The following is an 18,008-nucleotide window of genomic DNA, read 5'->3' as shown; positions in this document are numbered from 1 at the left end:
ATACAGATTAGTCATTGAATGGACCAATAAAAGCATATTTTATTTACACACTTTTAACATTTCTTAGTTGGGATCTGAGAGGCTCTTATGAGTGAATTCAGAAGACCAATACTGAGCCTAATAAACACACGAACCACCTCAATAGATGAGTCCCCATAACATGCATGTGAATATTTGATAATTAAAAGCCTTATACATTATCTTTATTTTTAAATGATTGAAATAGTTCAGAATATACGGGTAAAGTAATAAACTATAGACTTTTATACACTGATTAAATTTTATGAATTGTGTGTTTAAAGACCTAAAGTATATTTCATTTTGTCTTTAGAAACAATCTGTCTTTCTTCCTCACCATGAAAACAAAATTTCATAGCAATTTAACAACTTATAATAGTCAAATGAATTCAATTCAACGAGCACTGATCTGAAGCTTACTAAACATGAAAACATGGTTAGTGACTTTAAAAAGCTAAATTTATGCAATTTATAGTTACTACAGTACATAGAAAAGGGGAGACAGAACCAGTGTAAGGTATTCTGACAGTACTTTAAGACAAGATATATATATATATAAAATGAAATATTATTCAGCCTTAAGAAAGAAGAAAATCCTGCCATACAACATGGGTAAACCTGGAGGGCATCATGTTAAGTGAAATAAGCCAGACAGAGAAGACAAATATGACATTATATCTCTTATTATGTGGAATCTTAAAAAAAGAAAGAAAGGTAAACTCATGGAAACAGAGTGGAATGGTGACTGCCAGGGACAATCAGGAGAGGTATAAACTTTCAGTTATAAGATGAATAATCTGAGAATCTAAAGTATAACATGGTGAGTATGGTTGATAATACCGTATTGTATAACTGAAATTTGCTAAGAGAGCAGAACGTGTGCTCTCACCCAAAAAAAAAGGTAAATATGTGAGATGATGGATGTGTTAATTAGACTATGCAAACCCTTTCACAATATATACCCTGTATCAAATCATGTTGTACACATTAAATATAATTTTATTATATTTAAAATAAAGCTAAAAAAATCTCAAGAAACCACCATTCTATAATGAGCCTTCTGTTATTAAACAGCTGTGTGAAATCCACATTGTGTATTTACATACAGCAATAGTCATAATTTAACGTGCTCTGTCAACATTAAATATTCAAATATATACACCTAAGAAAAATCTGTCTGGTCTAGTACATTTCTACAAGCTGAATGTCAGGAGGAGGGCAGAGACAAGGAAGGAGAATAAAAGGGAGACAATTTTTTCCTAAGGAGAAGAAAAGGGAAGGGTAAAGAGATGGAAGAGCAAGGGAAAAGAAAAGAGGGGGCCTGAAATCAGAGGGAGAAGAGTATATTTAAAAATGAATGCACTTGTTTATCTAAAACACATCACATCTTTGTTTTGCAACAGGAATCCATACATATGAAAAATAAAATAAATGCTGACTCCCCCTCCTTCATATGTATGTATGTGTGTATGTGTATCTGAATGTATATACATCATTATTTTTTGGTAAAGCTTACCAGAAAAATCTTCTTGAATCTCATGGCTTAGCTCTGGAAAAGAAAAATATATATTTAGTTAAAATCCAATTGTAATTCATACAGTTCATGAACATAAGATCATTTAAATGGTTCTTTTATGTACTATTTCAAATCTCTCAAGATAAGTAAAACATATTCTGAGAGACCAAAAGAAAAAAACTGTATACAACCAAAATGTAGAGTCAAGTCATTTAAACATATTACATACATTTCTTCATTTTTCCATAACTCTCTCCCTATTAATTAAAGAGTAAGCACTCAGTTGCTCACAGGTGGTAACCCACACTATGCCAAGTGTGGTCCCAGAAAGACGATCCTACAAACCAAGAAGAGAGCAGGACAGAGAGCAGGCCATGAGTGCTCCAGTGTGTTCCTGTGCATATGTGAATGTAGGCTAGGCCCGGGTCTAGCTCGGTTTTCCCTTTCTTACTGTTCTCTAAAGTTGAATGTTCATTCAGTTATTGAAAAAAGTTTACCGCACATTTTTGTGTGCCATGCACTTTCTAGGTGTTACAGGTACAACAGTTAGTGAATGAGAAAAATCCCTGCCCTTATGGAATTTACATTCCAGAAGGAGGAGATGCAAGAAATATTTTTACAAACATTTGCTCTAAATTTCACTGTGTTAACATGGTTATCTAGAACTTAAAATTTTATACTATTTTAGTATTCTGATCCAATATTACCAACCAAGAGTTTCATATTTTTGAATGTGGAATTTTTGTTTGTTTATTTTTTAATTAAGTGTGCTAGATAAGTTAGCTACATACAGTGTGAACAAAATTATCCATAATGTTTGAAACATAATAGATGCGGGCAAAGAGGTCTTAAAGAAATATTATGACAGTGCTAATGAATAAAGTATACTTTTCTAGACATCTAAGTGTTTTCTAGACATCTCCCTTACAAGGCAATTTACATTAGATCTTAGGCTAACAAAAAATAGGATAGGACATATTTCTAGGAGAAAGGTTATAGGTTTAAGTTTGATTAATGAACGGGGGGAAATAAGAAAGAAAAAGACATTTATCAACTCTGACCAAATTCAAGATTACAGGTACTTTCTTAATATAGCAAAGCACCAAGCAGAATCCTGAGTCAGCTGAGATCTAGAGAATTTCAGTCTGTGTTTTACAAAAGTAAACGAAATGTTCTTTCCTTAAAAATTCATGCTTAAAACAATTACCGAAATTATTTTCTTCTTGCTGTTGTTTTTGTTTGTTTCATTTCTACCTTCTAATTAGAGTATTATCTTCCTAAAAGAGAAGAGTGAAATCCTAGAGTCAAGTTCATTATGAGTCAGAAATGGATTCAGAATCTGGTATCTTTAATTCCAGATTTCAGTCCTGATTTTCTTTCTTCTGATAGATCTGTAACCTCTCAAAACACACAGAAGTGAACTGTATGGTTAGTCTTTGACCATGAAAGGATACAATACAGTTGTGCAGTCCATGCTGCTTCAGTGCAGCCTCCGACTTCCCTGTGTCAGAGCTGGCAAGAAACAGGCCAAAGAAACTAGCACCCAGTTATGAGTGACAGACAGGCTTCCAGAGATTTATTTGCAGGTGTCAAGTAAGAGTCTTACAAAGCTGGGCCAACAAATATTTCATATTATTATTGATTTTAATTACATCTAATTGTTTAAACTTGGGAAAGGTGAGGTTATACTGCCATTTGCTAGCAATTTCACTAACATAAATATCAGAAAAATTGATCAAAAATGACAAGCCCAAATGATAGCATATTAAATATTAAACCAAAATAATTGCAGATAGCCCTGATGGGGGTGGCTCAGTTGGTTGGAGCATCGTCCACAGTGCACCCAAAGTTTTCAGGTTTAATCCCCAGTCAGGGCAAGTACAGGAGGCAACCGATCCAAGTTTCTCTCTCTCTCCCTCCCTTCCTCTCGCTCTGAAAAACAATGAATAAAAAGAATATATCCTTGGGTGAGGATTAAAACATAAAAACTAAAAAATAAATAAAAAAAAAATAGCAGATAAAATATTTAGTACCGTGGCTTCAGACCAAGTTATTGCCATACTTAAAGGAAAACAAAGTTGTTTCCACTAATAAAGAATAGGTACTTACCCATATGTATAAGATACGAATAATCCTTGATGATCGTTTCTGCTCTAAAGGAATTATCCTGATGATCAACTATTACTGAGTCTAAACTGATATCCTTAAATAGAAAGCAAAGAGAGAAAAATTAAGAGGTAATTTTTTTCTAAACTTCTACAAATATACTTTTAAGATGATCAGTGGAACTTTACATGGCACTTCCTTATAGAACACAGAAGAGAGATAAACATTACTCCTATTTTTTCTCTGCTACAACCCAGTTCTTCTCTTCAAAGCACTTATTGCTATCTGAATTACATACATGTCTGTGCTTACTATCTACCTTACCCACTCGTATCTAGGCTCTAGGTATAAGGAACTGTATATAGAATATTGCTTGGCACCTAATAGATATTTAATGAATGAATAATTTGGCAAAAACAATTATAATCAGACCAGGAGCCAAGATATTTGTGCTCATTTTAATCTTTTCACTATTGTGTGATGCTAGGCAAATTACACAGCCTCTAAACCTCGGTTTATCAAAAAAATTAATTCACTACCAAGTTTTAAGATGTCTCTAATTTCCATATAGCCTTTGTGCAGGTTATTTTGGTGCCTATCATTTATACCAGCGATTTTCAACTGGTGTACCATGGCAGGCACACTGGTGTGCCGAAAGATTTTTAAAACATGCAATACCTACACTTGCTCTTAGCCAAGAAAAGAAACAGGGACATAGATACATGGAACAGACAGCTGCTGGAGGCGAGTGGGAAGGGGAGACTGGATGAAAGAAGGTGAAGGGATTAACCAAAAACATACATACGTAACACCTAGACACAGACAACAATGTGGTGATAGCCAGAAGGGGAAAGGAAGGTGAAGGCTAGGTGGTGGGCAAATGGTGGGGTGGTGGGGGTAGGGGGAAATGGAGATGCAAAGAGACTTTGCTTGGGGTGATGGGCGCATGACACAGTATGCAAATGATGTTTTATTGAGTTGTGCACTTGAAACCTGTATGGTTTTGTGAATCAATGTCACCCAAAAAAATTCAATAAAGCATGCAATACCTGGCTATTTAAGCAGGGGCGCTGACCTCTTTTCCCTTAGATTGTCAAATAAAAAAATGACAACAGCCAACACAACAATAGCTGTCCAGTGTGAATGAATCAAAAGTATATCTTTTTTTTTGTCAGATCGGAAAAAAATAGAACATATTTTTCAGTGTGCCGCAGAATTTTAGTAGTTTGTGTGTGCCATGAGAAGAAAAAGGTTGAGATTCAATGATTTATAGCATACCCTGAACACACACTAACACAGAGAAACCTTCCCCCTTCCCTTAGTCATCCATCCTCTGTACCTCACTGATATTACTAATGGCAGTAGACCCCAACTTCCCTAGGCTCTGCCCTCTTGGTTTTGGACTGTGCAATTAGGAGACAATAACAAGAGGGAGTGGAAGGTGGGACAAGCAGTGGTTGTGGCACTCCTGGCTCTATGTGGCTTTTATGGTCAAATCATGCTGCAAGTCAGAGGAACGCACTGGCTCAGACGTGGTTCTGCTACTACAGAAGTAGCATGCGTTCTCAGAAACTCCTAACTGCTAGAACTTGTCTTTAAATCCATATGGTTCAAGTGTGGGAATCTGGTCAGTTGCTGGAGGATATGTTTGGAGGTGTTGTAAGTTGTCTGCTTATTTATCTGATTTCCTAGGTGAACTATAGGCCCAATAAAAGCAAAGTCTCTATATCTGGCATATTTTTAGATCCCTGACATCTAAGAGAATGCTGCAAATAAAGTAGGTGTTCAAGAAATAGTGAATGAATTATGTCCTGAATTTTAGTTTCAAAAGAACATCTGAACCCCATTAGTGGTTTAAGCATACTAAGCCACAACAGTACAGTCTCTCCTGTCTCTCAAATCCCAATTTATGGTGAGGAAATTAGTTCTCATGGTGAAGTTAAATGGAAATGTCACTTTTGTCATCCATGCTTCCAAAAGAAGATCATAGAAAGACACATAAAATACTTGCTAGTCTGTTTTTTTCTAAGAGGCTGTATAGCATGGTGGTTAAAAGCATACACAATGGAGCTAGCCTGCCTGGGTTCAAAATGCTGGATCTGCCACTTACTGTGTGACTTTGGGTAAATTACTTAATCTCTCTTTGTTTCCTTATCTGTAAAGTAGGGATAACAAAAGTATTTACCTCACAGAGTTACTGTGGGGAGTAAATAAGTCAATACAAGAAAAGTGCTTAGAAAAGTACCTGGTACACAGCTAACTTTTTTTTTTCTGATTTTAAAGATGTGTTTACCTTCTGTTTAGTATATATGACAATGGTGACTAAAGAGTCTGTTTGGAACCAGTCATAGCTGTAAAATATCAAGAAAAAAATGAATAATTATATCAACAGTCATGTGCATTAACATATTATATCATCAAATATTTAAAATCTACAGTGAGAAATAAATTTTCTAGGTAAATTTTTTTTCTAAATAATCTGTGGTCTTGCTATTATATAACTGGCAATTTTTTCCAAATTTAAAACACCTATACTTTCATATGGTCCAACTTGGATTTTTTTAAAAAACACAAAAAAGAGGTATTTTTGACAAGACACTTTTTATAAGTTACACATCTCTTTATTGAAATCTTCTTTTATCAGAGCAATAACAAAATACAGTATGTTATCTTAAGGAACATGACAAAATCTACATGCTTATAATTACTTTTACTCCTCCCTGTCACAAATATATTACTCAAGAAATTAATTCATCAAGGTTGTTTACTAGGTAAACAGTAAAACTAAACCTTCTGTTTTGCAATAGCTATTAATCAAACTGATACTGGTTTTGTACTTATTACCTACATACAGGCACCCATAAGTATATCCTAGAGGAGGTATCCTTGGGGTCTTCACTTATATAAAATAATTTAACAGATTGTATATGAAATAATTTAACAGATTTAACAAATATAGCAGATGCTGCTGATATAATACAGACTGTTGATAGGGAGAAAGGCAGAAAGAGAAAAAAACTACAAAGAACACACATAACCATGAGAGCATTTGGAATGTAATTAACAAATATATATATATATATATATATAAATTGCTTAATTTACTAAGACAGTTGGTGTGTAATAAATATTTTGAAAGATTTCCATTAAAAATGATATAATAAATTAGCTATACAAAAAACAGAGTAGTTAAATAAATAACTACTGGCATGGTCATATAATGGAATCCAGACAAAAATGCTTTTATAAAATATTTAATAACATAGGAAATTGGTCATAGAATATATCTTAATATCAGTATTATTAAAAGAGAATAATATGAAAATAGGTATTATATGACTCAAACTGGGTATACTAAACCAAATATTAAGACCATATACCTAGAGTTGATGGGATTACAACTGATTTTTATCACTTTCTTTGTATTTCTCTGCATTTGCTAAGTTTTCTACCATGCATGTATATTTTATAATCAAAAATGTATTTTGATAGTTTTATTAAAGTTTTGTTTAAAATGAATAAAACTTCAGTTTTATTAAAAACTCATGCTTACAGAATAGTTCATTCTCCAATAATTCCTGATAAATAAAGCACTACAGTTCTTGTGTCAGAGACGTATGACTAATATAGTAAGCAATAAATCAAACCCATAGCTGTTTTATTTTTTTAATGTGTATATTTTGGTCTAGAACTGATTCAGCTTTAAAAAAGTAAAACAAGAATGCATACCTTGGAGAAATAGGTCCTTCTTTGGCAAGTGTATCTGTCACTTGACTCTTGGGAGGCATGCCTTCATAAAGAAAAATAAACAAAATGGTCACAGTTCATCGATGTAGCATTTTTCTTTCCTTTAATCTTTTTAGTAAACTTATTGAAATATTATAAAAGGACACAAATCACAGATCTACTACTCAATAAATGTCCATAAAGTAAAACATACCCTTGCAGCCACACCATTTGTACCCTCTCCCGATCATCACGCCTCCAAGGATAACCATTATTCTGACTTTTAACATCAGGATAATGCCTGTATTTAACCTTTCTAAAAATGGAATCATATGATATGTTCTCTTTTGGTCTGGTTTTTTTTTTTTTTAATCCGGCATCATAGACATTATAGTTCTTATGTCAAATAAGCATGATTTGACAATCATGCAGTAAGTCAAACTTGGAGCTTTCTGAGATTTTATCAAGGCTGTTGAATACAAGAGTAGTTTGTTCCCTTTTATTATTGAGTATTACATTGTATAAATACACCAGAATTTCTTCATTCTCCTGTTGATGGACACTTGGGCAGTTTTCAGCTATTATGCAAGGTGCTGTTATAAATATTCTTGTAAAATATTCTTTAAAAATATATATCTATATTTCTGGTAGGTATATAGGGTATACATATGCTTAGCTTTAGTACATATTATTAAACAGTTTTCCAAGGTGGTTGTATCAATTTACACTTTTCACCAGAAGTGTTTGAGTTCTAGTTGCTCCACAACCTCACTGACATGTGGTATTGTTTTTTTCCATTTCAGTCCTTCTTGTGGGCATACTTCAACAAAATATTCTAAAAGTCCACTAAAGTTGTGGTTTTCAAATTGTATTAGAAAACTCTGAGAATTCTGTAGATTCTTTAAACATTAAATATTTTCCTCCCACAACAGAAGAATATTGTTGTATCTATGGGATTTTGTTTGGGAAAAAGAGTACTGCTGCTAAAAGACTTTTGAAAATCACTGCACTGGTTATATTATTATTTCTCAAACTGCATAGGAAAAAAAAAATTAATGTTTAGCCTCTGGTGAGTCTTGAAATTCTCAATTGAGAAGTCATAGTAATTATATAAAATTAGAGTTGGGAGGCACCTTTAAGACAAGCTAGCTTAGAAGTTTTCAAGTTTCTTTTTAGTCGGAGAATCTTCTGTTGAAACACAAGCTTCAGTGCAAGCACATGTGTCAAACAGCCATATTTTTTGGATGAGGCTGACTGTGAGCCCTGAATTTAGGCCTTACTCAACTCAGTGCCCATCTCTTCCCATGTAACTGCAGAATACACTTAATTTTCAGATAAACAAAGGAAGTCTCTGAGATATGACATAACAAAGCCAAAGACATGAAGCAAGTAGCAGAAAAATGCTCCACCACAAAAAAAAGAAAAATGCTCCACCACAAAACTATAGGTATAATAAAAGAGACAAGACTGTAATAATTAAAATGTATTATTTCTAAGAAGACACACAAAAAATCTTATTAAATTATTTGAGAAGCTCTAAAAGATATTTTATTAAGCGACATATATAATCTTTTGGAGGCCTCTTATATAAATAAAAAACGAACACATTACAACCTAAGAGTTTCAGTAAGCAGAAGCTATCAACAGAACTAATAAATCATTAGTCAATTCTGATCTTACATAATCTGATGAGGACCAGGAAATCTGCGTTTGAGCTCAGTCTCAGCACTGTGATTTTATGAAAACCACTGTTTCCTCTTCCTCAAGTTCAAACTAGTAAAGAAATCTGTCCTGCAATCTCAATAGAGAGCAAGTAAGACAATGCCCAAACATTCTAAAAACTACACAGTGCCATACAAATATAAATTATTAGAAGAGAATAATGCCATAGGCCAAATAATACACAACACCTTACACATAACATCCTTGGGATAAGCTTAATCCGAGATTAATGTGGGGTGGAGTGAAATAATTAGGTAAAGTAAGCTGGACTGAATGGACATTTTCCCTCCCAAAAATGCTGATTGATGGACTGATATCAATTTGAAGGGATCAAGTCTCTAGTGGAATACTATAGTAGTCTATCCCATTCAGTGTTTTAAACAACTGTATAAATAAAGACTTAGAAGGCAGCTAGATTACATCTGCAAATATAGACTTACCACATAGACTTAAACGAGACAAACAAGAGAGGCATTAATACAGCAAAGGTAGGTTTACAGTTGTGAGTACTTGAAACAAAGTTTATTCTTGTATTATTATTATCATTATTATTATAACCTGCATGTCTTTTTCCATACAACTGTAAAACTACTTTTTCCCACCCGTGTGTACGCATGTATATATGTGTATGTATGTATGTGTGTATGTATTTGTGTATGTATTTATATATATAAAACAATATATATGTATATATATACATGTGTGTGTGTGTGTGTGTGTGTGTGTGTGTGTGTGTGTGTATATATATATATATATATAAAAACAATCTCAGAGATCTACGGTCTAAGAGGTAACTGTGCTAGCCAGACCACTGATATCCTATAGTCCATTTTGAGGGCCACCTTTAATTGAAATAGTAGTTAAATGCAGTTGCGTCCAAAGCAGGGCAATAGGAAAGTAAAGGTTCTAGAAGCCATATGTGATGAAAAATGAAATGCCCAGTCCATCAGTAATTAGTCTAAGTGAAGGTTGTTTCAGTAATATCACAAAAGACCCAGTCATCCGGTGAAATTTAGGATCAGTGCCTCATTTATGCAGCATTATACTATTGGACAAGCAACTTCAGTTATTACATTGCAAACTGCATACATTAGTCTACAATACAGATTATTTTCTCTAGTTATAAAAACGTAACTCATCTGGTAACCTAGTTTATTAGCTGAATTTCTAAAACTTTCTTTTGCAGAGAGAAAAAAACCCTATTACTAAACATGCACTAATATAGTTCAGTCATAATTCCAAGTCATACTGAATGGTTGAAGAAGCCACTGCTGCTAAGCCCAGAGAAGAGTAGGTTAACAGGCTCTGAGCATCTACATGCAAACACTGGAGGTTGAGTTCACATGTCTCAGGGAGGTGACTTGTTCAGTCTTGCTTCCTAATGACTACAAGTCTTTAAGCTGAGGGCAGATGAACATATGTTTAGGGATGTCATAGAACGGACTACTATAAGAGTAATGGCTGGAATATGGGATCTACAAAGTTCTGTCAAATCCTCTAACTTTGGGCAAGTAAAGACATTGTTAGTATAAAAATATCTAAATACCCCAAAAAATTCTGTGAAGCAACAGTATAATCATGTGAGTATGATTCATTTTTTACTATAAATTTATGACTTACCATTTAAGACTTTCTTTTCCTCATGATAGTCTGTACGGTGATTTAGGAAAAAAAAAGTCAGATGAGGATATTATAACGCCAAAGAGAATATCAGTTAATATTATTGATTTAAAGATATCAGCCCTTTTTTCTTGAAGGGTTTTCTTCTAAGGCCGATGTTTCAAACAAGTTTCATCTCTGAAGATTGGCAGGCCATCTCTCCAGGTGTTTGTCTCCCATTTCACTGGACTTTTTCCTACTTCTTTGGATATTTTTTCTAATATCTTGATTAATTTTTTAGAAAGCATATAAAAGCCCAAGTTTTCATATTCTAAATTAGTCAAAATTTATTAGATTACATTTTATAAAGGAAACATCCATATTAACAACCCAAAGACCAATATTTATTATGTTTCTCTCTTATCTCAGTACTGTTACTCCAAATTTAAATGGCCATAATGGTGAAAATATGTTGAGTTTCACATGTATACACATAAATATACAATGCAATTATTAGTTACAACCTAGAAAAAATTTTAACAGGTATTTTCTTGCAGGACGGCAGCCAACTCACAAATCTATATATCTGAGTTATAAGAGTTATACCATGTGGTCAAAATAAAACCCTCAGCAAGTTGCCAGGGTTTAAAAAACAACTGAATGACAAGCCAACACAAAATATCCAAGCAGTAAGTTGAAAGACATCATCTGTTAATGTGATAACACCTTGTTTTATAGAAAAAGAAACTTAAAACAGAGTTTTCAAATGTTTTATGATCTGATTTCCAATCAACCAGAGAATCCTATAATTACCTCTATTTCACTCACCTGTCATAAAATAATCAGGATTAAGGGGGCCAACCTTTTTCTTGATTTTCCCCATTTTCCAAAATAATTTTATAGCTGAAAGGGATCTTAACATCATATAGCAAATTACCATGTGATCCCCTTATTTCCAACTGAAAATCAGAGGTCAAGGACTTGAATGAAATCCACAGCTCTTGAGCAGCAAAGTCAAGATTAGACATTTCATTTCTTCTGAAACTTAGCACCATACTTCTTACTATAACACTGCTAGAGTTAATGCTTATAGTGAAAACACAAAAGACCTAAAAAACATTTAAATTATACCTCAAAATGAGCTTTGTTTATCAAATGCCTGATAAAAATCTAGTCATGACAATTTGCAAGGGATCATTGATGTCCCTGCTTAGTCACTTACTCTCATTCAGTCAGTTTCATGTCTTTGCTACTGCAGTTGTAATTACTTGTTTTATCTTAGGACAAACAGCAGTATCACAAGTAAATCTACTTTCAGTGTACCACACAGCTGGCAGTTTGATGAATTTCATTTATCATGTAAAATAATTTTTTATCTAAGAGGTTCATAGATTTTGAAAAACTGCCCCAGGTAATTAGTTTCTAGTGAAAAATATGTATTTACTTCTTGCCTGATATGAGTTGATTTGAATCTGTCCGAATTTTCTGGATCCTGATAAATTACTAATTTTTTCCTGGGTCTTTTTTTTAATACAAAAAGTATCAGTAGGAGGAGAACTTCTACTTCAATGATCTAAATTACCTCTAAAAACTCTACTACTCTACTTTTGCAGCTCTTTTCAAAAACTGAGTCACAGAAATAAAAAACTTTTTTTTTTTTTTGGCTTATAAAGCATATTTACAACTGAATTTTAGTCACATGAGACACTTTCCTCTCTGACTAGAAATGTTATTGTCTTGATAACTAATTCTATCACTTGGTTGGCTCCATGGCCTAGAGCATTTATCTTTCCTCATAGTGTTGTCTGAACTACATTACTCTGATTGGAACCTCTGCTTCCTGGAGAGGCCAACATCATTAGGAAGGCTAGTGCTGTGATCCATCAGCACTCTACTCTTCTTTGGTAAGAGGGTAAGGATTTTTAACTGTGACCCCAATCTAGTTCACCTCTGCTGAGTGTAGCCACAGACAGATCCCTGGGGTAAAAAAAGAAAAACTCTGCTTCACCAGTATGCTCATTCTTTGAACACGTATCTGGTGATCATCATCTTAACAGGGATACTGACATAATAAGAAACAATTTAGATAAAAAGTTGGGAAAATATGAATATATATTCAGCTAGCTTAGACATGCATAAAGATAAGAGTAGTAAGAGTAGTCATGTGGTTACCTTCATGTGTGCATGGAAAGGAGAAAGGGTAGAAGGGAGACAAGTATGATGAGGGCACTTCTCATTCTTCAACTGTGTAGATGCATTACTTACTCAAAAATTAAGTAAACCTAATTAAAAATAAAACATCAGTATGTTCTTCTTAGCACAATGTGATAAACGCTGTAAAAGAGGTGTGTAGAAGGTGCTATGGAAGCCTACAGAGGGTGGGCATCTGAACTTACAAGGAATTTGAATGGCTCCACTAAGGAAGTAACATTTTAGCTATGCTTTAAAACTATATAGGCATTCATCAGAAAGGCCCTGAAAAAAGCATTTTAGGAAGTCAAATACTGAGCATTTACATCAGAATGTTGTACAGTTATTCTGTAGCTACACATCTCCTCTTCCCTTCTCACTCCAAAAGGTTGATATCACGAAACCATCCGATATGAGTTTAGTCTTGTTACCAGAGATCTTAGTCGCAAAGTCCAAAACACACCACCTGTGTTCCCTTCACTGCTTAGCCTTGCCAGAAGGCTCTTTGGCTCTCTAAAATGTGTTTAACAGCACTTTTCTCTAGAAATTCTCCCATATCTCTCAACAGAACTCCTCGTAACACAACTTAGGCCTAATTCTTGATTTTGTTTCAAAAGTTATATACTCATTCCTCACATCGTATAAAATTTAATAATTTTTATATTCCTTAACTATCTTTACCTTTCACTTTCCTCCTTCAGCTTTGTACGCCTCTCCTGAATCATCTTTAACTGTTACACACCTCTCACACTTCAAGGCCGCGAATTACTCCTTATGCTAGAAGCAGTTTACCAGTAGAACCAAAGTAAAGACTAAATAGTTCAAATACATACCCTGAAAAGTGCCAGGACCAAACTTGCGCAAGAGACTCTCTAGTAGCAAAAGCAACTTAAGAGAACCTAAGATAGCAAATTTGCCCATTCAATAAAGGCCATCTCATCATGACACCCTGCCCCTCTCCCTCTACTGGTAACTGTCTTGTGTCCCCTCTACCATTAGCCTCTGAGTTTGTGTTTTGCCCACCCACTTGAGCCCTGAATTGTCCCCATTTTACTCATGAGGAAACTGATGCTCTTAGGAAAGAAAACTTTGACTCTGTAGAAGCTGAACTTGGCACAAAATGCCAATTCTGGATCCCCCCGCACGCGTGTCTGGCAGGCCACCCCACCTAAAAGATGGTGCATCTTATGCACTAGGTAGTTAGCAAACATTACTTTAATCCTCACAATGACATTAGGATGCTTCATGCTTAAGCACTTTCAAGATACTGTTCTATTGTTGTTCTAGTAAATTAGCTGTAATAGCAAATTACATTATTAAAGTAGCTATTAATTTATCAGTCTACTGCTAAGGAAAAACACTCTGATCTGTTAATTGATGCCAAACAACAGCTTTTGAGTGGCAGAGATGAGATCTGAAGCCATGTCAATCAAGTCTCTATGGACTTTGCTTTGGGCGTTCGGCACACGATGCAGTGTGCAGATGATGTTTTGTTGAGCTATACACTTGAAACCAGTATGGTTTTGTGAACCAATGTCACCCCAATAAATTCAATAAAATAAAGTTTTTATGAAATTGTGCTCTTTCTATAGATCATGCTGCCTCAGTAATCAGTATGAGGGCTAGAGCCAGTGTTAAAAAGGAAACTCTTAATTTATGAATACATAGTATCTCAGAGTCCATATCTCATTTGGGTAAAAATGGGTTTATATTCCCCTGAATCAAAAGGTAAGGAGAAGGAGGAATACTCATGATTAAGATTGAGTTAGAAATCCTTGGTTTCCTCAACCTTTCTGATTTTGGTTTCATGGAGGGTGGATGTTGTTTTGTTTTGTTTTCTAGTCTTAACTACCTTTATCCATCTTTGTTACCAAATGATTTTGTCAGTTTTCTTCTCTCAGCACTTTCAAGGTACTGTTCTACTGTTGTTCTAGTAAATTAGCTGTAATAGTTAGCAAATTACACTAGTAAAGTAGCTATCAATTTACTGATCATTGGTTTGTTAGTAAATCTATCTCTTTCTCTCTGGCTGTTTTTCATGTCTTCTCATTACCTTTGATGTTCTGTAGTTTTACTACTAAGAGTCTGTGAGAATTTCTTTATATCTTGCTTGGGTTTTGCTGAATTTGCTGGATTTATGGAATTGTGACTTATCAATTCTGGAAAATTCTCAGCCATTATCCCTTCAGATGTTGCCTTTTCCTCATTCTCACTACTACCTCCTTCTGGAAATGATTACAAGTGTTAGATCTTATTACTCTGTCCATTGTGTCTCTTGCATGTTTTTCTATCTTTGTTTCTCTGTGACACATTCTACGTACTTTCTGCTATTGAATCTGGCAGTTCAATGTATTCTTCTATGTCTAAACTCTTTGACTATTCATGCTGTGTACTTTTAAATTTCACCAGTTCTATTTTTCATTTCTATAAGTTCTACTTGTTTTTTTAATCAATTCTACATAATTATTTTTAGCAATCTCGTTTTTTACTCATATGACCAATTCATTCTTATTTTCGTAAACATTTCAAATACAGTAATTTTTATTCATATATGAAAATGAAATCCCAAGGGTAAAATCCTATTGTTTCTGTTTATTTCCTCATGTTGTCTAATTTTTTATTGTGCACTAGTAATTGTCTGATGTGTACATGTGGGAATTTTGAGGATTTTAGGTTAAAGCCATTAAAATTTTGTATACGTATTTGCCAAGAAGCCTGGGAAACCAGTAAGAAGAGGCCATTTTACTTCTTGTTTTGAGGTTTCTGAGGTTTCATAGCTGATATATATTTAAGTTCCCAGCTCTTACACAGGCAGAACTGTGGTTATAAATTCTCAGAGAAAACTTCTCTTTTCTCTCCCCCATCACCTCATAAACAAGGTCAAGGCAGACAAGACACCCTGACGTTCCATTTCTTGTTCGACAGATTTTTTTCCAAGCCCTCCCATTTCACTGATCATATAGGCTTCAAGAGTCCAAGCTATAGGCAGGGATCTCCTGCCTTTACAGACCCAATATCTGGTCTCCTATTCCCTGTATGACCATTAAAATTCCTGTGTAGCTCTAAGTTCTGAGCATCTAGGTAAGTGCTTGGGGGAACAGAGGCTTCAGGACTAGCTTATCACTCTGGATTGCTGCTTCTAACTACCCTTTTTTATAATGTCTGGAGATTTCCTTGTGAACTAATCTGTTCATTTTAAACGGTGTGTATTATATTTTGTGAAGCATTTTGAGGATTATCTGTCTTTCATATACAGGAAGGAAGGAAAGAAACCAGAAAAGTCTTTTTACTAATTGGCAGAACCCATTACTAAGGAGACTGACATACTTTCTGATTACCTTGAATGGTATTACAGAAGAATTTTTAGTACCAGATTGTGCAAATAAGATATATAACATTCAGGATGAAGTAAAATTATTCATTTAGAAACTTCAGTTAAGATCATATCTCCTGCGGGCAGTGAATCAGTGAATTTAGGAACCAATTAAGAGGAGAAAGGGATTGGCTTACAAAAGTAAATTGTTTGGAAGAATTTCCAAACACTAAAGTTCACACTAGTTTGCTTTTGGTATATACACATATGGCTTATTTGTTTTGTAGCAAGAGGAACAAAAAGAATCCTTTTTTTGAGCATCTATTACTCTCACCGTGCAAGGAACTTTACACATGTTAATTAATTCTTAGCCCTATGAATCTCTGTACAGATTAAAAACCTGAGGCTCAGGCATGGAAACTGGCCTAAAGTTTGCATAGCCAGTAGGTCTTGAAGCTAGGGTTCAAATCTAGGTGTGCCTGTACTATTTCTACACTGCTGATGCAGGCCTCTGGCAAGAAGTTCTTGAATAACAAAACTCACTGAACTAAATGAATAGAACTCAGGTCGAACAAGCCAACTTATTCCTAATTTGGGGGGTCAACGTCAGGAGTTACTGAAAAAACAAAAAAACAACAACAAAAAACTGCATTCCTTCCGTAGTAAAGGATTAAGGCAAAGTATTCCTGCTACTCCTACTGCATGTCTAAAATTTTCAGAGTACTCTTCTGAACGAAGTTTAGGAGGTAAAGAGATAATCTCCAACACCACACAGATCACAGAGTCACAGGTAAGAAGGTAAGGGAGAAAATGGTTGTATTTTATAAGTAGTTTGAAATCAGAACATGGGTTTTCTACGGTAATGAAACAAGGAGTGGAAAGGTTCAAGGCAAATGGAAGTCAAAGCTGGGAGAAAAAATTTCACTGTATAACATTTTTTATATTTCCTCATTTTTGAGTCATGTGAGTATATTACATATTCAAAACATTAAATTCTAAAAAACTAGTCTAAAAATCAACTCTAACCAAGTGCTCTAGAAAATCTGTCTATATAACAAAAGAATAAAAGACTAGTGAAAACTAAATTTAGAGTAAAAAAGTTCTTTACTTTCCATAATGCTTAATCCTCACACTATGAGTGTTCTCTCTCAAAACATGTCCAAAATTTAAGGTTAAAGTCATTGTTTCATTCTAAAGAAAAACTAAAGTAAAACCTTTACAGTAGCTAAACCAGGAGGCCAGTGAAAATGAGAACAATACAGTGATTTTCTTAAATCTATTTGTTGAAACCCAAGTTAAAAAAAAAGTATATGTGTGTCACACATCAATGCCAGCTTAGCACTGGCACCACTTACCTTTAGGAACAGCAGGTTTAACTGCCATTCTGCCGACCAGGCATTCTTTCAGCATGGATTCGTAATTGACCCAACGATGAACCTGGTATGGGATAGAAATGACAGAAAAGCAACATGACTAACTCCATGAGATCCTCTGATTTTATTCTGGGAAAAACTAAACATTTTTACACTGCCCTGAAAAATGAAGAGGCAGATTCAATTTGCCAATGAGGGAGTGACAGGAAGGCAGCATACATAGGGTAACAATGTTCTCACAGTGTTGTCTATAGACCTCTGGTGGCTCCTTGATGCCCTTTTAGATATCCATGAGGTCTTGATTTGTTTCAAAATATACTAAAATTTATTTGCCTTTTTCACTGTGTTGACATTTGCACTAATGTCAAAAGTGCAATGGTGAGTAAAACTGCTTTCATCTTAGCAGAAATTAAGGCAGTGATTTCAATCATTATATTTTTCACTA

At 34.4% G+C, this 18,008-nt stretch overlaps 1 protein-coding gene across 9 annotated transcripts in view; it reads right to left on the bottom strand.

Annotated features, from left to right (window-relative positions):
- The window catches only part of CYB5R4 (cytochrome b5 reductase 4), a 51,857-nt gene that overhangs the window by 22,630 nt on the left and 11,219 nt on the right, over window positions 1-18,008 (bottom strand). For 8 of the 9 annotated variants that reach the window (XR_001602776.2, XR_001602777.2, XM_016207327.2 and 5 more), the window contains exons 4-9: window positions 17,546-17,627; window positions 10,709-10,738; window positions 7,370-7,430; window positions 5,934-5,991; window positions 3,644-3,737; window positions 1,535-1,567 (exon numbers count right to left, since the gene is read on the bottom strand). Coding sequence is in view for 7 of the 9 variants with exons in the window: in XM_016207327.2 (XP_016062813.2) it covers window positions 1,535-1,567; window positions 3,644-3,737; window positions 5,934-5,991; window positions 7,370-7,430; window positions 10,709-10,738; window positions 17,546-17,627 (358 nt within the window). In the remaining 2 variants the exon portion in view is untranslated. The remainder of the gene's footprint in view (window positions 1-1,534; window positions 1,568-3,643; window positions 3,738-5,933; window positions 5,992-7,369; window positions 7,431-10,708; window positions 10,739-17,545; window positions 17,628-18,008) is intronic. The other variant, XM_016207328.2, reaches the window with a different exon arrangement.

Source organism: Miniopterus natalensis, chromosome 5 (genome assembly GCF_054644295.1).
Source record: "Miniopterus natalensis isolate mMinNat1 chromosome 5, mMinNat1.hap1, whole genome shotgun sequence".
In the NCBI taxonomy this organism is placed as follows: Eukaryota; Metazoa; Chordata; class Mammalia; order Chiroptera; family Miniopteridae; genus Miniopterus; species Miniopterus natalensis.
The sequence above is the reverse complement of the archived record's forward strand: the minus strand, read 5'-3'. Positions and strand labels throughout refer to the sequence as shown.